The sequence below is a fragment of the Brachyhypopomus gauderio genome, unplaced genomic scaffold (genome assembly GCF_052324685.1).
Source record: "Brachyhypopomus gauderio isolate BG-103 unplaced genomic scaffold, BGAUD_0.2 sc79, whole genome shotgun sequence".
NCBI classification, from domain to species: domain Eukaryota; kingdom Metazoa; phylum Chordata; class Actinopteri; order Gymnotiformes; family Hypopomidae; genus Brachyhypopomus; species Brachyhypopomus gauderio.
The window spans coordinates 87,481-110,766 of record NW_027506900.1 but is presented as its reverse complement, the minus strand read 5'-3'; the positions used below and the strand labels follow the sequence as shown (position 1 = coordinate 110,766).

The 23,286-nt window shown below is 40.0% G+C and overlaps 2 protein-coding genes across 2 annotated transcripts; both read right to left on the bottom strand.

Annotated features, from left to right (window-relative positions):
- Window positions 1-8,013: 8,013 nt before the first annotated feature.
- Window positions 8,014-16,031, bottom strand: LOC143492606 (cadherin-related family member 5-like). The gene is made up of 13 exons (XM_076990974.1): window positions 15,997-16,031; window positions 12,337-12,509; window positions 11,756-11,815; window positions 11,539-11,628; window positions 11,364-11,453; window positions 11,086-11,187; window positions 10,738-10,920; window positions 10,463-10,553; window positions 10,244-10,341; window positions 9,753-9,959; window positions 9,150-9,263; window positions 8,970-9,036; window positions 8,014-8,215 (listed from the first exon to the last, which is right to left on the bottom strand). The coding sequence occupies exons 2-13, from the start codon at window positions 12,367-12,369 to the stop codon at window positions 8,196-8,198; spliced, it is 1,155 nt and encodes a 384-aa protein (XP_076847089.1). The 5' UTR covers window positions 12,370-12,509; window positions 15,997-16,031; the 3' UTR covers window positions 8,014-8,195.
- Window positions 16,032-16,577: 546 nt separating this feature from the next.
- On the bottom strand, window positions 16,578-17,966 carry LOC143492586 (uncharacterized). Its single transcript, XM_076990933.1, has 5 exons — window positions 17,881-17,966; window positions 17,686-17,779; window positions 17,310-17,420; window positions 16,954-17,091; window positions 16,578-16,708 (listed from the first exon to the last, which is right to left on the bottom strand). Exons 2-5 carry the CDS (start codon window positions 17,769-17,771, stop codon window positions 16,645-16,647), a joined length of 399 nt encoding a protein of 132 aa, XP_076847048.1. The 5' UTR covers window positions 17,772-17,779; window positions 17,881-17,966; the 3' UTR covers window positions 16,578-16,644.
- Between the last annotated feature and the right edge of the window lie 5,320 nt (window positions 17,967-23,286).

The following is a 23,286-nucleotide window of genomic DNA, read 5'->3' as shown; positions in this document are numbered from 1 at the left end:
TTAAATGTTGAATCAATGAGTGACGGAGGGAAAAGTACATTAGCTGTGATTGGAAGAGATGGCAAAGTCTGTCTAAGTCTAAAAGTACATATACATTGAGACCAGATTCGGAGGAGACCCCACACCAAGGGATGTTTATTACTAAGTGGCAACGGAGCACAAACTAATGAGGATAAGGACACTGGATGCGCAGACCATTGCTCTATCTCCACCCACACCGATCTATGTCCATCAGAGGAAGTGGAAACCCAGTATAATATTTTATGAATGTTAGTTGCCCAATAATACTGTATAAAATTTGGAAGTGCCAGACCTCCGTCTTCTTTCTGTCTTTCCAAAAATGCCTTTCTTATCCGAGAGATCATTTTATTCCAAACAAAGGCAGATATGTACATATCTAGCTCTCGAAAAAAAGACTTAGGGATAAAAACCAGTAGTGTTTGAAACAGGAACAACAGCCTAGGCAAGACGGTCATCTTGATTGAGTTAATCCTGCCCGCTAATGATATAGGAAGAAATGACCAGCAATTTAAGTCTTGTTTAACTTGTTCAAAAGCTGGTTTAAAATTATAGTCAAATAGATCCTTGTATCTGTGTGTTACTGTCACTCCAAGATACTTAAAAGAGTCTGGAGTTTTTTTCAGTGGGTAAGTATCAAATTACATCCTTTGGGCCTGATCATTAATTGGGAAAAGCACACTCTTAGTGAGGTTAATTTTGTAGCCTGAATTTTTTTACCAAATTCTGATATGATTTCTAGTGATTTAGGGATGGAGTCATTAGGGTTAGCATAATAAAGCAAAAGATCATCCGCATACAGCGATACTTCGTGTGTCTGGCCTCCCCCATAACTTTGTTTGCACCTCTTGGGGCCATTGCTAATGGTTCTAGGACTAAGTTGAACAAAAGTGGGCTTAATGGACATCCCTGCGTGGTACTCCTATGAATGTGGAAATATTGCAAAATATAATTATTTGTGCGGACCGAGGCCTGGGGTATAGCATATAATATTTTGACCCTGGAACAAAAATTGGGACCAAATCCAAACCTTTCCAAAGTTGCCAAGAGGTATTTATATTCTATCTGATCAAAAGCTTTGTGTGCATCCAACGATAGAAGAACCTCTGCTGCACATCCAGATTTTGATGTATGTATCACATTAAACAGTCTACGTAAATTACTATAGAGTTGCCGCCCTGAAATAAACCCAGTCTGATCTGGGTGTACCACCATATGTTTTGCTGACTCTAGTCTACTTGCTAAGATTTTGGTTAATATTTTATAACCACAGCAGAGCAAGCTCACTGGGCGATAGGACTCACATTTCAAAGGGTCCTTTCATTTTTTAAGAATGATTGAGATTGTGGCCTGAGTCATAGTAGGGGGTAAAGATTTTTGCTCTAGTGCCTCTGTATACACTTCCTGCAACAGAGGGGCTAGTTTCGATAATAATAAAAAAAACTCAATTGGGAAGACATCTGGTCCAGGAGTTTTACCACTCTTCATCTTTTTAATTGCCTGATCAATGTACTCTATTGAGATATTGTGATGGAGATTTACTTTATCTTGTGATTCTATGATTAGCATCTCGAGGTTATCAAAAAAAGCGGCTAACTGTGTCTCATCAAAATCTTCAGAGGTGTAGAGGTCTTCGTAGAATTTCCTAAATTGATTATTAATACCCATCTGATCCGTAATTGTCCCTTCTGGTGCGTCAATTTCTGATATTAGGCCCAAATGTGCAGACTGCCTTAACTGATGGCAAAGCAATTTACTAGCCTGTTCCCCAAACTCATAAGATTCTTGACAAGATCCAAGATATAGATCTTCAGCTTCTTCAGCTTGGAGAGAATGTCAAACTCCGTTAACAGAGCCACTCTCTCTCTACACAAGTCGGCAGAAGGAGCTACTGAGTTTCTGCGGTCTAAATCATTGATCAATGCAGTCAATTCACTGAGACATGCCTGCCGTCTTCTGTTTGCTCTGGCATTATAAGCAATAATCTGTCCATGTAGATATGCTTTCATTGTTTCCTGAAGGTTACCAAAACTAGTGCCAGGTGACCGATTCATTTCTAGGAAGAAATCGATTTGAGCAGAAATGAAGTTAACAAAGTCCTCCTCTGACAGAAGGTGTGGATTGAACCGCCAGGTACAATGTGGGAACTCAATGTTTGGAGCATTGAATGTCATAGTCATTGGGCTGTGATTGGAAATTACAATGCCCTCATAGGTGATTGACCTCAGGAGGGGGAAGGAGCTTTCTGTCTAACAGAAAGTAATCTATTCTAGAATATGACTGGTGTGCAGCGGAGAATATTGTCTAGACTTAGGATTTCTGTATCTTCATGCATCTACCATCCCATATGCCTGAAGAAAGCTGTTTATTGCCTCAGCAGATTTACTCCATGATAGAGTTGTATTGCTAGAGTGATCCCTAGAATCAGTTGATGAGTATTCAAATAAGGAAGCAAAGAAAAAAGGGTGCTGAAAAAATTATCTCAATTAGGACCATAAACACATACCACTAGTAAATTAAAAAGACGTCCTTGAACAATAATATAATGACCATTTTTATCAGAAATGACCTTAGATCGCACAAATTGTATCCTTCTACGAATGAGAATGGCTGTACCCCTGAATCTAGCACTCAGTCCAGAGTGAAATATCTGTAGGAAGCCCCTTCTTTTGAGTCGACTGTCATCTTTATTGAGCAGGTGGGTTTCGGTCAGGAATGCTATGTCAGTTTTCAGTTTTAATAATTATGAGGACACCTTGTTCCACTTGGCTGGGTGGGTAAGACCTTTAACATTCCAGTTTGTTAATATCATAACTGTAATGTATACTTCATACTAACAGGTCTCTGCTGGATTGTGAGGTAGAAACAAAAAAAGTAAAAGCAAAAAATAAATAAATAAATAAACATATATTGTTCGCTATCCCACCTCGCTGGCCTCTCCCCAAATGAGAGGCTGCATATCCCCCCCACCCAGGCCCTGCACCCTGGCCCAAACACATGTACATAGGGGAGAGTGGGGTGAGTTGTGCCAGTTTTTACTTAAAGTGACTTTAAAGTGAGACTATGACAGTAATGCATCCAACTAAAATATGTACATATATTTCAGGATGTGGTGCATCCCTGGAATCAGTCACTTTGGATGTGAAATATAGTATTTACGAAAGTTTTTTGAAAAAAGTGGTCTCGTGGCACAACTTGCCCCCAGTGCGGGGTAAGTTGTGCCATTGGAGAGAATACATTGGGGTAAATTGTGCCATTGATTACTGAAGTAAAATAATATATTTTGATCTCAAGAACTGGAATGCTATATAAAAGCTAGACAAATTCAATACAAAATGACTAATTTAAGGTTTATTTAAAGTTACTTTACAACATCAAAGGCTAATTTTCTACAAGCCTATTGTGCCACATGAGCACACCAAAGATACATTTTCTTAAACAAGGCCTAACACTTCAGAACAAAGTTCAGTTCAAAATGAAACAAAAACAGTAGCAAATATTACGTTTTTTTTTTTGCATAATTAGCATATGTCTTAATTTTTCCCTTATTGATCCATTGCAGTTTACATTTACATTTGCATAAGTTGAAGCTATACGCTTTAAATAAGTCCAGTTCTTTTATATCCTATTTCTTTTCCATCTATCTTTTTCTTCTCCATGTTTTACTTTAATGACATCCTGCATATGCTCATCTCCCTCACCACCTGACCAATAGACTTCCCTTCTCCACCTCTTCACTACTCTGTCCATGTCCTCTAGAAGAGTGGAAGCCCTGCATGTCTTCCTCTTATAACTCCGTGGCATGATGGCCTATTTCTATTTTGGGTCTAAAATTAAGAATGTCACATAGTTTAAGTGATTAAATATAAGAATACAATGTACAACTACAAAAAAAAAACAATATGTTTAAAATATTCATAAGTGGGTGTGAGTTGTGCCACTGGCACAACTTACCCCAGGCCCTATGGCACAAATCACCCCAACCCCACCATTTGGGAAAAAATGCATCATCCAGTAATTTTGGGCTAACATCATGCTAGCTGCATAGACTCATAGTGTAGCTTACCAAAGTACTAAAACATGTGTAAAATGTTTTCATACTTCTCTATAACTGTTTGGACACAACAATCAAAAATCCTTGATCATATGGAATTTTACTTTGAAAGGCAAAAAACAGTTTTTTGAACTTAAATGTGCTTTCCTCTCATGCAATGAGGCTCTCTTCTTTGCAGGATGAGTAAAATGAATGTTTTTTCAAAAATTAATGGTCACATAACCAATTTCTTCTCTGGTTCCCTAGAAACAGGGGGTGGCACAACTTCCCCCCTGGCACAAATCACCCCACTCTCCCCTAACCATCAAAGCATACCTTGTGAAGCTGAGCCCCACGAAAACTATGTAAATCACAGAGTACCAGATAACGTAGCTACACTCAAATGTTACCCACACTTGTCTTGTTCTATAAATGTACAGTCCAGATACTACACTTGCCGTTGGTGCCTTGTAAGGTCTTATACGTGACAACCACGATTATATTTAGTGTCACTCCTGAGGTTGCCTATCTTGTTAATGGACCAGTAAATAAGTAATCTTAGAAAAGAAGTCGGCTCCGATAAATCCACCCTTATTAAATGAGAACTTGAAAACTAAACAATTTGTGCAATAAACTTAGGTATCTGAAACTTTAACTCCAACTTAATTAGGTTACTGTTAAGGGTGAAAGTCTGTGTGACACTAGTCCAACATACCACTCCAATTCAGACGTAGCCCTATGAGAAACGCCTGTATAATCACTGTTTGAGTTTCAGGTTCTTCTGGATGAAGTTTTTAGCCAGCCTGGGATCTTTGAAGCGTGAGCACTCGACATTCCTCAGTGTTATCCTTAGTTGTGCCGGGTACCACAAACCGTACCGAATTTCCTCACAGCGTCGTAGCATATACCTCACCGAACTAGGCAACTGCTTGGGTGTAGTCTGGTTGGAAGAAGATTCTATCACCTTCTTCAGTGGTTAGCAGTTTCATTTGGCCAGCATTTTTTAAAATTTCTTCTCTCTCATGGAAGTAGTGGCCGCTAATGACGAAGGCTCTCGGTGGACCGTCACCGGCTGGTCTCTCATGCAGCGTCCGATGTGCCTGGTCGAGCAAAGGGAGTAGGTCCAGACCGACTGTTTCCTTCAAGCATAGTGAAACAAACTCTGTTGCGCACTTGCCCTCTTCTCGTCTCTCCTTTATCCCGATAACCCGTAGGTTGTTGCAGCGCGAACGTGCCTCCAGGTCCTCATTCCGTGTTTTCAGAACGGCGAGTTCCCTCTGCACATTAGCCATGTCGCGCTCCAGAGCCATCACCCGGTCAAAGTGGTCAGTTTCCGAGGCTTCTAGTGTCACCACTCATTTTTCTAACACTGCATTTTTTTGCGTTTGTGGTATTATTGACCAATTAGATTTCTGCTCTCAGCTGGTCCACCTGGTTCCGAATTTCAGCAGATTGTGTTTCTGCTTTAGAAACTAATTCAGTCCTCAGCTCAGCTATGGCTTGGAGAATGGCGTCCTGATCAGGCCTCCGGTCAGTTGTAGCATTAGCCTCCGAGTTAGCCTTTGAATTAGCTCGCGTAGCCGGCATTTTTAGGTTCTTTCCGTGTTTCTAAATATCAAACCTGGCAAAGTCTCTTCACCCAACCGATCTGAATATTTCGGATATTTAAAGACTTAGCTATTTTAATGATAAAAAAATTATAGTTCTAAGGGCCATTCGTCATCAGGGGCCGGAGAGGAAGGAAGGCGTCATCAGGGGCCGGGGACGCCAGGACGGCGTCATCAGGGGCCGGGGACGCCGGACGCAGGATAAAGCAATAAGAATGAATATTTTAATAAAAAACAAGGGAAGACACGGCAACAGGGAAGCGCTGTAAATGGGAAACATGTAGGAGCAAAACATGAAGGAATAACGGGGGGGAAGAGGCTAAGGAGAATAACTAGACAACTGCACATATAAATTTACTAAACACAAAAGCGACAAGGAGAACAATCGTAAAGCTAAAACCTAAACCTAAAATATTACAAGGAGAACCAGATAATTAACGGGAGGAAAGTAAACTGAAAAGGAACATAAACAAGGGAACAGAGACTACTTAAAAAGTACGGAGAAGGGCACGGAGGAATCCACGGGTGAGGCACAGGCTACAAACACAGAAGGGGAAACCAACTAATCAGAGGGAGAAATAGGAGGCAGACGGAGACAAAGCAACATGAGGGTACTTACAAACAATGACCGACAACGACAGACTAGGCAGGGGACACAAGTGAAACGAGAAACAGGTGAAAACTCTGAGGGCAGGGGGGTGTGACTACCCGATCCGTACACCCTGCCCGATCCGTACTGAGCATGCGCGAGAAAATGTGCGCATGGCCCAGGCACGTATCGGGCAGATATTTTGCGCATGCGTTAACACTTTACGACACTACCGTTACATTTTACGACACCTTTGTAAACAGTTAAAAATAATAATAGTAGTAGTAGTAGTAATAATCATTAAATAATAATAGTAATAAAATAATAATTATATTTATTATAATTGTAACTGTGGATATATACATACACATATATTATAATATGTATATATATATGAGAGATAGATTTATACATTGTTTACATTGGGGAGAACATTCCTTTGGGGTGCAAGAAGTGTTATAAAATAATGAAGGATTTCAGATTTTATGGCAAGTTAAAGGAGTAGATCTCCCACGGTTTATTCAAACCGACTTGTGACAAAAATATGCAACGCAAAATTCGTCGTGTATTTGAAAACTTTATAGTTACATTTACATTTATGGCATTTGGCAGACGCCCTTATCCAGAGCGACTTACATTTTTATTTATTACATCATTTTATACAAGTGAGCAATTGAGGGTTAAGGGCCTTGCTCAGGGGCACCTCAGTCATGGCCTCAGGTCTGGGAATCGAACCCACGACCCTCCGGTCACAAGACCAGTTCCCTAACCTGCCCGGTTAAAGGTAAGTTAAATTCAAACCATGTTCCTGAGAACAGTCGGTCCTGTCATGGAATATAAAGTTAATAACTATGGTGGAACGTTTTCTTTTTATGTTTAGATAACCGAATGTTTTACATCGGACCAAACAAAAGGTAGGCCAAAAGTAACCGGCAATAACCCTGTCTCTAGTGCCTCGTACACCATGATGGCTACCGGTGACAGGGTTATTATGACACTCGATCAGAGCAGACCTCTTTTCCTCTTCAGTCAACATAACCAAACACATATAATTTTTGTTTGGTCCGATGTAAAACATTCGGTTATCTTAACATAAAAAGAAAACGTTCCACCATTGTTATTTATAAACATATTTATAAGAACTTTATATTCCACGACAGGACCGACTGTTACCTTAGGAACATGGTTTGAATTCAACTTACCTTTAACTATAAAGTTTTCAGATACACGACGAATTTCACGTCGCATATTTTTATCACAAGTCGATTTAAACCGTGGGAGATATACTCCTTTAACTCGCCATAAAATCTGAAATCCTTCATTTTTTATTACAACGCTTCTCGTACGATCACACACTCCGTTCACTACTTCGCATCTAGTAGTGTCGTAAAGTGTTAACGCATGCACAAAATATCTGCCCGATACGTGCCTCGGCCAATCGCAACGCGCATGCGCACATTTTCTCACGCATGCTCGGTACGGATCGGGCAGGGTGTATGGATCGGGTAGTCACAGGGGGTTTGACAGACAGAGGGAACTATGGAAACAGGGAGACAAGGCTGGGCAAGGGAGCGGGGCGGAGTTGGGCGTGACACCAGGGTAGAGTGAGTATAACCACTGGGACCACTCTAAATGTCAGTGGGCCCCTATGAATGCCAGTGAACGTGCAAGATGGGCCCCTGTCCCTACTCGGGCCCTGGGTAGTCAGGTCCAATTTTCCCCCTACTACCACGCCCATATGTTTGTGTAATGAGAGTCATGACAGATTTGATAAAAGAAATATTTATTGCCAAGTATACAGCAGTTTGTCCTGTATATTCATAAATGTCTGACAAGTTATCCAATGTAACCAGGTTATTATGTTCAATCTTGCACTGTTGGACATGAGCATGTTGTGGGTGTCACTGGTACATGGTGGCACACATGTACTACTGCTTCATCAGTGTGTTCACTCTCTCTGTATCTCCACTGGGAAAGCACACAACACAGGGGAGATGAAACAGCATGTACAGAAATCCTTCAAAAGATTAACATTTAATCTCAGCACTGTAACAAATACTCAGAAGAATCAGGATAACTGCTGAATCTGAGGTCCCAATAATACACTGAGGTCAGAGTTTAAAAAGACAGTATCTACAGTGCAGATTCGATGTTTCCAGAATGTTCTAAAGTAGTAATTGAGTGCCAGCTGCAGTTGTGTCTGAGAATGCATTTCTTGAATTGGCTGGATAGAATGAGACCTGGTCCTAAACTTCCCCTCCCCCGCCCCACAAACATACGAGATGTTTTATGAAAATCCCCACCTAAGGTGTGTTTTAAAAGTCTGACTAGTTTAAACGGCTAAATTGATTTTTTTTATATTACCAGGATAATTTCTCATGGTTTTTCATTATAACTATAATGTTCGCTGTGTGAGATCACATGTCCCCACAGCATAAGGTCACGTTTGTCATGGTGACCACCCCTGATTCCTCTCTCCTGTGTGTGTGTGTGCGTATACACTTGTGTGTGCCTGTGTGCACATGTGTAGTTTCATCTGTGTTACTCGTTACACGTTTCTCTTGCCTCATCGGTGTTGTACATGTGTCTTGTTAATGTTAACGTGTTTAAATGTGTGCATGTTGGATGCAGTTTGTCAGTTGTCATCTGTGTGTTAACCCATTCATTTAAAAAACATTATACTTAAAATATTTTCTCTCGACTCGCCATCCTGCCTTCTCACCTGGAGTAATTGCTACAGACAGAGATGCAGTGCTGGATTCATCATTGGTGGTATCAATTACGCGTATCTATAACAAAAAGAAAAGTCCAGATATTGTCCAGCTATATTTACATCTTTGTAAAAGGTACAAGAAAAACAACTAAGAAATTTAAGGTCATCCAGTTCAGTTGAAATTCTTACTTGTAATGTAATATTGCCAGTAGAAACCACCCTTGTCGTGATTATGAAACCCTCTTGAGTAATTCTGAAGTCACTGTCTTTTGGAACTTCAAATGTAATGTCAGGATTTATTCCCTACAATAGAGAGTCAAGGTAATTTGTGTTAAATCATGCCTATAGAAAACCATTAATTTTTCTTTATTCTCGTTCTAAACATGTTAGACTTGCCCGGTCCCCTGGAGTCATTGTCTGATGCTCTGGAAATTTACTATAAATAATCCTATGAGGAGTTATGCCTGGACGCTAGCTAGACGAACCTTCGTATTTTCTGTCATTGACTTTCTTGTTTTGAGCAATAAAGGCCAGAGACTGAGAGTCTCCTTTGAGTCCCAATTTCCTCCATACTGCAATATTTTTGTAAAAATTTTTTTTCATATCCAACAGTACATAGCCTACAGTAAGACCTTATGCCTTGTATATTGCTCCAGTGCAGTCTTGTAATTCTTTTTCTGTTTTTATGATCTGATTTGCATTTGGTGGGATTTAACATAGAACGTAGTTGGGCTAAACAGGAATGGAAAAATGTTTAATTCGGAATGTGATTTCTAGAAGTCGAATTCTTACATTGCCAAAGTCAGCATCTGTTGCCTGAACTTGGAGGGGTTTGTTGGTGGTCTTGCTCTGCAACACCAGGCTCCCCATACCTGCATCTTCTGAGATGAAGCCCTCATAACTGGGTTGGGTAAACTCAGGTGGGTGTGAGCTCTTCTTCACCACCTTTAGAGTTACACTAATGGTGGCAAACCGATCTGAGTTCAGTGTCTCATAGCCCTGCAGAGTTTAGATTCACACGGTGGATGGATTAATATGCAGAAGTGGTAACATAATCTTTGGTTTGTTTTGACCAAAACGATCCAATGAAGCCAATTTTGATCTGCATATTTTAACAGGTGATTTGACTCTTTGATTTTAATACAAATGAGAATATATATACAGAACAGCACAGTGTACCATTGGAAAAAATGCAGGGATATAAAATCTCTGCAATTTATAAAATGTTTATTATAAATACCATATTTATGTGGTCCTATTTTATAAATGAAGCATTTTCTTACCATGACTGACAATATGATAGGTCCTGCTACATTCACTGGTTTCTGCATAGTAATACTCCCAGTCTCAGTATTTATAAGGAAGAATCCATTTTCATTTCCTGCTCAAGGTCAGACACAGAGTCAAACCACTCAACAGATGCTGGACGGAGCAGACATACATTAGACCACATGAGTTAATTGTGATTACACAATATAAAAATATCAGATCTGTTGTCTGACCTCCAATAATCTCATATGTGATTGGATCGTTCCTGTCTTTGTCTCCATCAATGGCATATAGTGGACCAGGCTCCAATGGCAAAGCACCAGTCTGTGATTACGGAAGCAACCTCATTCATTTATTTGGAGAACACAGACTATGCTAATAAACTTTACTCTCCATCAGCAGGTCTATATTAGGCAGACAGATATTAAAAATATGCTAAACATGTCTCATAACTGCAGCCAGCAACATGGGTAGTGTCATTATTAGAAGTATGGTGGGGAGTACGCACTACTTGCTCATTTAAGTTGACTGTCCCTTCGTAGCCAGAGTTGAGGCAGAATAAGGCAGAGTTGACATTGATCTCTGTGCAAGGCTGAAACCATGGTGGACGGTTGTTTATGTCTACAACAGTGACTTTAATGGTGGTGGAGGCAGTGTGAGATGGTGACTGAGGTGTTTTCAAGGCTGTGTCCTGAAATGCCCAGTTGAAATGGGGTTAGACAACAGTCTCTCAGGGCATAAAGATCAACAGGTATGTGGACAGAGAACCTCACAATTAGAATAACCTATTTGAGACCTTATATCACTTATACTCAGAATGCCTGTTACTCATGAATCTAAAATACATAATACATACCTGAGCAAAGAGAGTCAATGTGACTTCTGGAGTGGTGTCATGATACAAGATCTTGTTTGTTAGAATCACTGGTTCGAATTTACTTTTGAGCCTAAATTCATCCTGGGAGAGAAAGGGATGGAAAAAGAGTGGGAAGGGTAGAGGGAGGGAGAGTAACGGAGGTATTAGTGCTTTTAGGCTAAGATCAGACAATTTGAAACAGTTTAGACTTTGACATGATTGTTTAGTAAAGCAATTATATAAATAGAAATAAAACCAGAAATATTACAAGGCTTTACCTCTGGAGACTGAAGAAAATAGTACAGCCGAGTGTCAAAATCAATGTCGGTAGCCTCTATTTTACCAATGCTTGTATCAACTTTGGATAGCTAATCATAAGAAACAACACAAATGTTTAGTAGGCAGTTACCAGTAGCACTCACAAATCCCAGTAGATGTGGGGTGTGACATTACCTCATCAACTTCCAGATTGTACTGGCTTTGTGCAAACACTGGAGGATTATCATTAATGTCTCTCAAAACCACAAACACTCGCAGAGTATCCTGAAGAGACCAGCAGATCATGATCAAAGTTTACACCAACATAACAATAGTGATTGTAGATACAGTCTTAATAAGCCTTTTGTAATTACAAAAGAAAAAAACCAAGTGATCAAACATTGGAACCTACCGGAATTTCACCATCCTTTCTACACTCTATCTTGACCAAAAGATCGGGTTGTTTGGGGGACTGGAACAAATGCATTAATATAAAGCTGTTAATCCAAGTAGGCTAAAGGTTGTAATCATTTAATAGAAACTGGAGCAATAGAAACAGAAATAATTAATTATAATCTAGTTAATTTAACATTAATAATATAATGCGAGGGGGTGTATAGGATGCCAAGAGCGTTCATTTACAAAGGTTTTATTTAATATTTCTGCACAGTTAGCGCTTAGCATACACATGTAACGATTAATACACACATAGCGGGTCACACAGAGTATACACTCAATAAAGATGAGCACGGAATACGACTAACACACACATTATATACGATACACATAACAAGCCTAACATTTATGTTAACGAGACGGGTGAATATATAAACAAACAACCAGACCTACAGGAAGTACATATATGGACTAGAATAGATGTATGAAATATTAAGTTATATTTTAAAATAATCTATTTTGTATTGGGTTATCAGTTTCATGTCTCTCAGTCTGTAAATTACAAACAAAAGTGAAAATGATTAAAGGTGTACTTACCTCTCTGTCCAGTATTTTTACTGCTACAAGCATATTGCCATTTAAGCCAAAAGCCTCCTCTGGGTTGACTGTGATAGTAAGGCTCACCCCCTCATCAGTGGTTACTCTAGTGACTTCAGCCCCTATAGTGTTGTTCTCTTTGAATGAAACTACGGTTTCTTTAACTGAGCACACTGTGACAAGAGATGAAAAAATTTTTCAGATTCAAAATCACATTTAATTGCTAGATCATGTTCTGTATATGGACTTTTAAAACAAAAACAATTTGTGGGAGATTTTACCAAAAATATTTACAATTTACAAAATTATAATTCACAGTCAGCCATTTCCTGGACATCTATTAAACATAAGTCTACTCTACACTACAGTACTGTTCGTGAAATTCTGATTTGTTTTAATTAGGCTAATTGAGGTGTTGGTATTGGCCCAACATACATCATTGCAAGCACAAATAATGCAAATAATTCAACCCAAAAAATCCTATAATAGGTCAAATGTGTGAAAGATTTCTTCATCATTTAGAGTGAACATGTTTCTTTGTAAAGGCCCAATTATTTCATCAATAAAAGACACCTTTATGATTTCATTGTGCACTTCTACAACTGAGCTGTATGTCAATAGACCTAATGTTAACCAAAATCAAACTTTAGAGACTATTTTTTAACCTTCACGTTAGACACCAACATATTATATTTGCACATGCAGCACTTACACGTTTGACCAAAAGTGTTGGTAGAGAACATGACCAGTAGACAGAAAACCGTTTGAAGTGAAAAATTAAGCTGTTTTAAATCCATTGCTCCGTGTTTCATTAGGATGTCTCTGCTGTCTGATTCTCATCTATGCAACTGTTTTTGTGTGGGCGGATAAGACACAGCTGGATTCAGACCCAACTTTCAGATGAGACCTTATCTGTGCTTTATTGGCCATAAACACTATGGACTGCCCCCCCACCACCAATTACATACCTGTCTATGTGGAGGTACTTATTATGCAATGGTACCAAACCTTCACCATGTACCATACACATAAGCAACTGTTACTTCAAGCTTTTACTGTTGGGCATCGGTGGAAACATACCATAAAAGAAGAGAGAGACTAATACCACATGTCCAATGTTTCCATCATAAGTATGTATCAAGAATGAAAGGGAGAGAGAGAGAGAGAGAAACAGCACTAAGTATGATGCATTTCTAAAGTCTGGCTGAGATGGTTTAGGGCTGAGATGAGATCTTTAGCACACTGTGGAGATTATAAATACAGCACTGCTTTACTGGAACTCTTATCCATACCGATAGGACATGTGCCATCTCTTGCTCTCTTATCTGCTATTTCTATTAAAGTATTGCAGGAAGTAAAAAACATTCCAGACCAACAAAGAGCAGAAAAAAAGTAAGAAAACAAGAAAAATACAAATGTACAAATGTTTAGAACATACAAAGGTAAAATATGGTATCCCACAAGGATCTGTATAGGGCCCCATATTATTCTCATTGTATATGCTACCGCTGGGCAATATCATTTGTAGCCATGGTATTAGCTTCCATTGCTACGCAGATGATACTCAGTTGTATATATTGTATATATTTTCTAATCCAGATGATATCAATACTACTCTCAAAATTGAGAACTGCGTCCAGGACATAAAAACTAATTTTCTTCGAATAAATTCCAATAAGACTGAGGTGTTGATTCTTGGACCCAATGCTGCTAGAAGCAATTGGGCTGATATTCCCCTCACCCTAGATGGCTTTTCTGTGACACTTAAATTTACTGCAAAAAGCTTAGGTGTCACTATTGATTTGGATTTTTCATTTGACACACATATATGCAGAGTCACTAAGGCTGCCTTTTTCCATTTACATAATATCACCAAGCTGAGACATTTACTTTCATTAGCTGATGCAGAGAAGCTGGTCCATGCTTTTGTCTCGTCAAGATTGGACTACTGTAATGGTCTTCTAATTGGATGCTGTAAACCAGAGGTCCTCAACTGGCGGACCGCGGTCCAGATCCGGACCTGAACGCAGTCCTGTCCGGACCCAATCTCATTCCCGATTAACTGGATAATATATATATATATATCATCTGACCTTGGAAGCTAAGCAGGTTTGGGCCTGGTTAGTACTTGGATGGGAGACCGCCTGGGAATACCAGGTGCTATAAGCCTAAACCGGAGCATTTATTTAAAGCGTTATATAAATAAATTTGACTTGAAAAATATGTCTTAGGTGTTTCTTTTGAGATGATAACTGGCATATGATTTGGTTACAGATTTGGTTTACAGATTTTTTTGCGTGTTCCAGAGGTTCAAATATATTGTGCTAGAGTTGACCCGCATTACACTTTTTCAAAAATGATAAAAAAAAAGGGTAGGGGGAAGAGAATGAGGAGAGGGCATAATTACACGAGAACAGAAGGAGGAGGAGGAGGAGGAGGAGGTAGGTCTCACTGAGCAGAGCAGTTGAGAGCACTAACACAAATTCAAAAGGTTTGATGGTCACGTGATTCCTGCATCCTTCGGAGAGTTCCAGGAAGTTCTTGGCAGGCTCTTTAAACTAGTTGACAATGACACGCCTGGGGTGTCGTGGAGCGATGACGTGGATGTAAATGTTGAGAGGAGTGAGGTTTAATAAAGGGCAAAACAAAATCATAGTCATGTAGGCAGTCCAGGGTCAGATTAGACAGAGAATTAAACAAAGACATTTTCCAACACTTAACTAAGGCTCAGACACAACACAACAAAGACAACACTGACTACGCTTTGGACTACTCAAAAACATGGACCATAAGACTGTGGTAGAAACAACAATGAACAGCACAGACTTGACCAAACAAGGGGTTTAAATACACCAAACAAAACAAGGAACACCTGAACACAATAACGAGGGGCAGGGTTACAAAACACAAGGAGGGACAGAGACTGACAGATATCACATGGCCACATAAACAATAACAGACTTGACAGGTGGGGGTGGGGCTAGACATGAGACAGAACTGCAATTTTTGGTCATTTAAAATAAATGCATTTATTACCAATATTCATATAGCACATACTAAATGTAAATGTGTTGTAATGAAAAAATTGCTAATGCTGATGTTTAAAATAAACAGCTTATGTGACCTTTCATATTTTAGGCTAATGTTACCTTGGTTACACTGTGTAATCAAGCTAATTAGTTCAGACCAAATTAACTTTGTAATATATCCTTTATTCATGGTGGTTACAGTAAATCCATGAGGTTCTGAATAATCTTATCAACTAATATAAACTAATAAATGTCTAATGTCTAATAACCTCAAGCATGAATAACATGTATGTCAAACAGTTTTTTTTGTGTCCTTTCCTCTATGTTGTCCTTGTATAAAGTCTACACTATTTATGCACCATTTGTTTCTGCAGAGCATCCCAGACACACAAGTTTTCAATCTTACAGAAGCATTTTCACTAGATGTCCACAGTAGAGTGAGTATGACCACTGGGCCCTGTACACTCTCAATGTCAGTGGGACCTTACAAATTTTTAGCTAGGCTGTAATAATTTAACTTAGTGCCGGAGTTGCTGCCACACTCCAGAAATGTTTATAATTTTACCTGTCCTGTACATGTCCTCATACAGAGCTAATTTTCCCTGTTTCATTTCTCCACATGGCTGCCCACCTGCTTGAGGAATAATGAGATGAGGAGAGACAAGCGATCCATCCTGGGCCGGCCACCTCCTGCCTAACCGGATGCCTACACCATGATGGACATTATTACATCTTTTATATTCTGTCTAAATGGACATTATTGCATCTTTTACATTCTGTCTACATTCTGTCTATATTGTTGTTGTTGTCATGGTGACCGGTGTCGGCCAGAGGAGGATGGGTTCCCCCCCTGAGTCTTGGTTCCTCTCAAGGTTTCTTCCTCATGCAAAAACTAGGGAGTTTTTCCTTGCCACTGTCGCCTTTGGCTTGCTCACTGGGGGCTAGGACTCGGCACTTGTAAAGCTGCTTTGTGACAACAACTGTTGTAAAAAGCGCTATATAAATAAAATTTGATTTGATTTTGATTTGAATGCCAGTAAACCAGCAAAATGGGCCCCTGTCCCTACTCAGGCCTTGGGTATTCAGGTACAATTTTCCCCCCACTACCATGCCCATGTGTATGACTAATGAGAGTCATGACAGATTTGATAAAAGAAATATTTATTGTCAAGTATACAGCAGTTTGTCCTGCATAGTCATAAATGTCTGATAAGTTATCCAATGTAACCAGGTTATTGTGTTCAATCTTGCACTGTTGGACATGAGCATGTTGTGGGTGTCACTGGTACATGGTGGCACACATGTACTGCTTCATCAGTGTGTTCACTCTCTCTGTATCTCCACTGGGAAAGCACACAACACAGGGGAGATTAAACAGCATGTACAGAAATCCTTCAAAAGATTAACATTTAATCTCAGCACTGTAACGAATACTCAGAAGAATCAGGATAACTGCTGAATCTGAGGTTCCAGTAATACACTGAGGTCAGAGTTTAAAAGGACAGTATCTACAGGTTAGATATTTCCAGAAAGTTCTAAAGCAGTGACTGAGCGCCGGCTGCAGTTGTGTCTGCGCACTGAGACGTACCTCCTCCTGCTGTTCTGCATACGCCGCAGGAAGGAGCAGAGAGAGGAGAGCTTGGCTTTAGACTTAAGTAGCTCAGCGTAGCGGTTGGTGAACTCCAGGTCTCCCAGCTGCCTGGTGTGCAACTTCACAACCCTGTGCCTATAAACAGTATTTTCACAACACTCCCATTCACCACAGACTTGAGCAATACAGTCAAACGGCATTTAAGCACATTAATTAACATGTAGAGTTATCATTCAACTAATCTTTTAGAATACTTGTGTCTTCTTAAAAACAGTCTGGCATGTGGTTCCATAAAGCTGGACTCGTCCACAGTGCTAGTGTGGATAGAGAAAGCGAGGAAATCTCCAACCCACCCTTGATCTTCTTCAGCGGAGCCACCTGCATCTGTTTCGTCTCTAGTGCACAAACATCTGCTGCAGGATAGACTGTCCACTCTTATGAGGCTATCCTCATCCTCCATACTCCTACAGTGAAAACACACAGTTCACCTGACAGCAGAAACATGCACCGCAAAGTAGTAGACCCACTGATGCTCAAACACAACCCTAAACCATTACCCATCATTCACATTAACACAGTTTCTATAAGCCATGAGATTTACCCTGGAGTTTCTCAACAGGAAGAGAGTTTTTAAAGCTCTCTATAACTCTCTAAAGACGAAGGAGAACAGAATTATGAGATGTAAGATGGAGAGACGGGCTCCAGTCTGCAGACGAGTTGCGGTCCTACCTGCCCAGAGCAGGAAGCGTGGCTGTGTACTGAAAGAGCAGCGCTGGGAGCAGGAGAGCCTGCACGAAGCTCAGCTGACATGGCATGGTAGAACCTACCAGAAACATAAGAAATAAATCAGCTTAGGGGCACCTTCCCTCGGAAAACCAACTCTGGAGAAACACCACCGGATCCTTGAGATGCTGTCCAACTCACCTACGAGACTGTGGAGACTGTTGAGGCAGTGTGCTTGCTGTGAGGACCTCGGAGTGGTGGAGCGACTGTGCTGGCTTGTTTTCTCGCAGTTGCTTTTTGTACCCCAGAAATTATTGACCGGAGGAAAAACGAGAGGTGACTTACTGATGTCAGTGTGCTCACATCCTGAAGGTATTAACCACAGACCCTGGGCTTTATGGTTCTACTTATCTACACTCATCATTATGGCTGTTTTCCACAGTTTTACCCTGCCAGAGATTTAAGGGGAAACTGTGTGGGCTTGCTAATAATGTTAAATATCATTAGTAATCCTCACTTCCTTAATTGATACTATAAAATAATAAAATGTAAGACTTCAATTTGTTGTGGATGAAATAACTGAAAAATCAATGCAGGCAGGAAAATGGATTGTTTGACCGCCAGTGGTTTTGAACACAAGACTGAGCGATTAGGTGTCCTGGCACTGTTGCATATTGCATTTGACAATACTGACACTTCATAGAAAACGGAGCAGTTTTCCATGTCACTGGCTAATGCATTGATTGAAAATTAGGTGCATCATCAGCATCACAAATAGTAGCACAAAGGCTAATCGTGTATACACAGACACACAAAGACAAACAGTTCTGGATATGTTTTATAGTGGTTATGCCAGACTGTGTGTGTGTGTGTGTGTGTGTGTGTGTGTGTGTGTGTGTGTGTGTTTTAATAATAAGACATTTTCCAAATTCCATTTTTTGAGGGTAGTGTCCATAAAGAGGTCTTAAAAAGTGTCCACACATAAAGTGTGTTCATACAGTATAAAAACATTCACTTGGCATTAAAAGGTTTACTTCAGAACAGGAGTCTTAGTATTCAATACATCCACTGGCCAACAGGGGGCAATGTTAACTTAAAAATTTCTGCTACCTCAATATCTGAAAAGAAAACTTGTTAGTAAATTAGTTGTAATTAACAACAATAAAGCATTGAGTGTGTTAGTGTTGGTTAAAAGATCAAAAATAGAGCTAGATGTGTTAATTTGGCATACATTATTAAATTACAAAATACTCTCAACATAACAGCAAACAAATAAAATTTGATTTTGTATGCTGAATTATCTCTGTACTACTATACCAGTACAGTATTAGCAACTAACAGAGCACATCCACAACATAAGTGGATAAGAAGAAAAACGTCCTAAGAGAATGCGATGTGTGACAGAGAAAGGATGCCTGCTGTTTCTGAAGGAACCTGTAGTAGTTGCAAATTAAAACATGTATGAGTAAACTGCTTTCTGTCACAATGTAGAGCTAAACACACCAGATCTGTTGCTTTTGACCTGAAAAACATTATCATTAAATTATTAGATGATATCCTGCCACAAAATAGCACATTCACACACACCCCTACAGACTAACGTTCCCGTCTTGATTTATAGACCTTTCAGTGGTATGGTGTCTACTACAGTGTAAATTGAACTGCCTAATTTGATGCTTCAATAGTCTGTATCTTCTCAGTAATAACAAAATGATTGCTGAATAAACATATTCTGTTTCCTCTGAGGTTACTGAAGGCATCAGACTTTCTTCTGTGGTTAGCGCACAGAGTTTCTGAATGTGAACTGCCATGTTGTGCACCAGACTGAGGGGCACAGGACAGGGGACGGTGGGAGGGACCACGTCTGGCCTCTGCTGGGGTTGGCACCTATCTCAATAACACACTCTTAGAGGAGCTCAGTGAGCTGGAAAAGGCTGCAGTAATTACAGCAGAGGGTTGATTCACATTGGCATGTGTTTCAGACAGCATTCGGAGAGTGTGTGTGTGTATGGATCTGCACTCGGACTGTGTGTCCGGCATGGGTCAGCACTCAGAGTGAGTGGGTGTCCTGCACAGGTCAGACTTACACAACACAGGCTGAGACTGGGGACGGGAGGCTGGATGGATGACACATGTATGCTCTCGAATCCATCTTGACAGGGAGAGGAACCCTGGTTATATTCTGAGGTTTTATCCTTTAAGGTGCTGTGGATAAGGCACTTTCTGAGAGTGGAGGTCACTGGAGGTTTATTCAAAACCTTAAACACAAGTCCAAAAATTCAGGTGACCAAAATGCATCTGTCAAAAGCAAGCTATGGACTTAAACCTTATATAGTGTTTGGGTCAAATTTAACAAATTTTTTGTATTTTAACACAACAAAATATTTTTTAATTATTTTAGTCTATTCTAATTTAAAAGTGATATTTGTAGTGTTATGGGCCCAGCATAGAATACTTGCTGTTGCATCCATCACATAAAACATACACGCACACACACACACACACACACACACACACACACACACACACACACACACCCAGACTTCAGAAGTTGTTTGGTGATAGCTGGATGGAGATGGATCCACAGCTACGTGCTATAATGCGGATGTGTACTGTAATGAGGCTACATGCTGTAATGAGGATGCATGCTATAATGAGGCTGCATGCTGTAAAGAGGCTGCGTGCTGTAATGAGGATGTGTACTATAATGAGGATGCGTGCTGTAATGAGGATGTGTACTATAATGAGGATGCGTGCTGTAAAGAGGATGTGTACTGTAATGAGGACGTGTACTGTAATGAGGCTGCGTGCTGTAATGAGGCTGCGTGCTGTAATGAGGATGTGTACTATAATGAGGATGCGTGCTGTAATGAGGATGTGTACTATAATGAGGACGCACGCTGTAATGAGGATGTGTACTGTAATGAGGACGTGTACTGTAATGAGGCTGCATGCTGTAATGAGGCTGCGTGCTGTAATGAGGATGCGTGCTGTAATGAGGATGCGTGCTGTAATGAGGATGCGTGCTGTAATGAGGATGCGCGCTGTAATGAGGATGTGTACTGTAATGAGGATGTGTGCTGTAATGAGGGTGTGTATTGTAATGAGGCTGTGTACTGTAATGAGGATGTGTGCTGTAAAGAGGATGTGTGCTGTAATGAGGCTGCGTGCTGTAATGAGGATGTGTACTGTAATGAGGACGTGTACTGTAATGAGGATGTGTACTGTAATGAGGATGCGTGCTGTAATGAGGACGTGTACTGTAATGAGGATGTGTACTGTAATGAGGATGCGTGCTGTAATGAGGACGTGTACTGTAATGAGGATGTGTACTGTAATGAGGCTGCATGCTGTAACGAGGCTGTGTGCTGTAACAAGGCTGTGTGCTGTAACGAGGATGCGACTGCCTGCTTATGGGATGTTGAGTCTGGTCATTCTATTTTTTGTGCTACTTATGTGTTGTCTGACCTTTCGTGTATTGTCAAGGGTGATCCGCTTTGATAGTAGGGAGACAAGAGATGCTTAGCATGTAAATGAAGAACTTGCTCCCATCATGGATGTTCGGGACAAATGGGTGGAGCAATTGGCATTCATGCACAATCCCGGGCCAGAGGTTACCATGGATGAATGGCTAGTACCTTTCAGAGACCACTGTACATTTACACAGTATATGCCAAGGAAAATATGGTATCAAAATCTTCAAAATCATCTTCAGAGGCACAATATAACGTGATCATTTCTTTACTTCACATGACCATGGACAAGAACTGCAGAAGAACAAGATGATCATGCTCACCATGGTGGGAACAGTCAAGAAAATCAAATCTGGACTTCCTGTTGGAGTTGGACTTCTTGGAACCAAGGACAGGGCACTTCTCTACATCAAGTGTTCATTCATAGAGAGAACCACAATATATATATATATATATATATATATATATATATATATATATATATATATATATATATATATATATATATACAGTGGGGAAAATAAGTATTTAGTCAGTCACCAATTGTGCAAGTTCTCCCACTTAAAAAAATGAGAGAGGCCGGTAATTGACATCATAGGTAGACCTCAACTATGAGAGACAAAATGTGAAAAAAAAATTGAGAAAATCATTTTGTCTGACTTTTAAAGAATTGTCCACCACCATCATAAAACACCAGGTGAGAGAAAATCTTTTGGATTCTTACCAGTACAGCTCCAGACTGTCATGATACAGCCCCGGACCCCTTGCCTGGGGTGTGTGTTCATGTAGTCTGCGTCTAGTTCTGTCCATATGTGTATTTCCATGGGTGTGGTTCCATGTGAGTGTTCATCGGTCTCACCTGTAGCTCATCTCGTTATCACTCTGGGCTCATGTAGTTCATCTAGTTAATGTGTGTTTACACAATGTCCCGTGCTCGTCTTTGTCAGAGTCTCGCTGTCAGTAAGTGTGTATGTGAATGTGCGCTGTCTGCACCACTGTCCTGAAATAAACGTGTGTGTATGCTATACGCACTCGCCTTGTCCTGCTGCCGCACTGTTACACATACGTTACACATACAATCTGTCACAATAAAGCTCATCCGAGTGCACAAGCACTCTACCTGGTGGTCTATAGTAGCCCAGTGATTCAATAAAACAGGTCGCTCCATTGACATTCTCAGTGGCCTCATTGTACAAGAGTGTAAGGATATCCAGAAGAGCCTGCTTACATAATCATTTGGAAAAAAAGTAAGTTTTCCCTGCAGTATTCAGGTCCATGAAAGGCTCAGTGATAATCTACAATTCTCACATGTGTCCTTCAATCATAGTTCCCTTATTGAGATGTGACATTGTTGTAATGCAGAAGTGATGGGATACTCTGGCAAATTTTTTCATTTGGAACTTGGAACTTCTGTTTTATTTTAACTTTTGACCTAAAAGCTAATTAGCACCTCCATAAACAAACTTTATATTTTATATAATTTATTATATATATATATATATATATATATATATATATATATATATATATATATATATATATATATATACAGTGGGGAAAATAAGTATTTAGTCAGTCACCAATTGTGCAAGTTCTCCCACTTAAAAAAATGAGAGAGGCCGGTAATTGACATCATAGGTAGACCTCAACTATGAGAGACAAAATGTGAAAAAAAAATTGAGAAAATCATTTTGTCTGACTTTTAAAGAATTTATTTGCAAATAATGGTGGAAAATAAGTATTTGGTCAATAACAAAAGTTCATCTCAATACTTTGTTGTATATCCTCTGTTGGCAATGACAGAGGTCAAACGTTTTCTGTAAGTCTTCACAAGGTTGGCACACACTGTTGCTGGTATGTTGGCCCATTCCTCCATGCAGATCTCCTCACGTTTCATCTTCATTGCCCTTGCTGATGGAAGGAGGTTTGCACCCAAAATCTCACAATACATGGCCCCATTCATTCTTTCATGTACACGGACCAGTCGTCCTGGTCCCTTTGCAGAGAAACAGCCCCAAAGCATGATGTTGCCACCCCCATGCTTGACAGTTGGTATGGTGTTCTTTGGATGCAACTCAGCATTCACTGTCCTCCAAACACGACGAGTTGTGTTTTTACCAAATAGTTCTACTTT

What these genes read in the sequence shown, in the direction of transcription:
- LOC143492606 (XM_076990974.1), bottom strand. Translation starts at nt 12,369, where the DNA reads ATGCTTGTAGCAGTAAAAATACTGGACAGAGAG. An exon ending in TAAAAATACTGGACAGAGAG is followed by an intron (nt 11,816 to 12,336) that starts GTAAGTACACCT and finishes CATTTGTTCCAG; the next exon opens with TCCCCCAAACAACCCGATCT. An exon ending in CTGGCAATATTACATTACAA is followed by an intron (nt 9,037 to 9,149) that starts GTAAGAATTTCA and finishes TTTTTGTTATAG; the next exon opens with ATACGCGTAATTGATACCAC.
- LOC143492586 (XM_076990933.1), bottom strand. Translation starts at nt 17,771, where the DNA reads ATGCCATGTCAGCTGAGCTTCGTGCAGGCTCTCCTGCTCCCAGCGCTG. An exon ending in ACGCTTCCTGCTCTGGGCAG is followed by an intron (nt 17,421 to 17,685) that starts GTAGGACCGCAA and finishes TTTTCACTGTAG; the next exon opens with GAGTATGGAGGATGAGGATA. An exon ending in TCCGCTGAAGAAGATCAAGG is followed by an intron (nt 17,092 to 17,309) that starts GTGGGTTGGAGA and finishes TACTGTTTATAG; the next exon opens with GCACAGGGTTGTGAAGTTGC.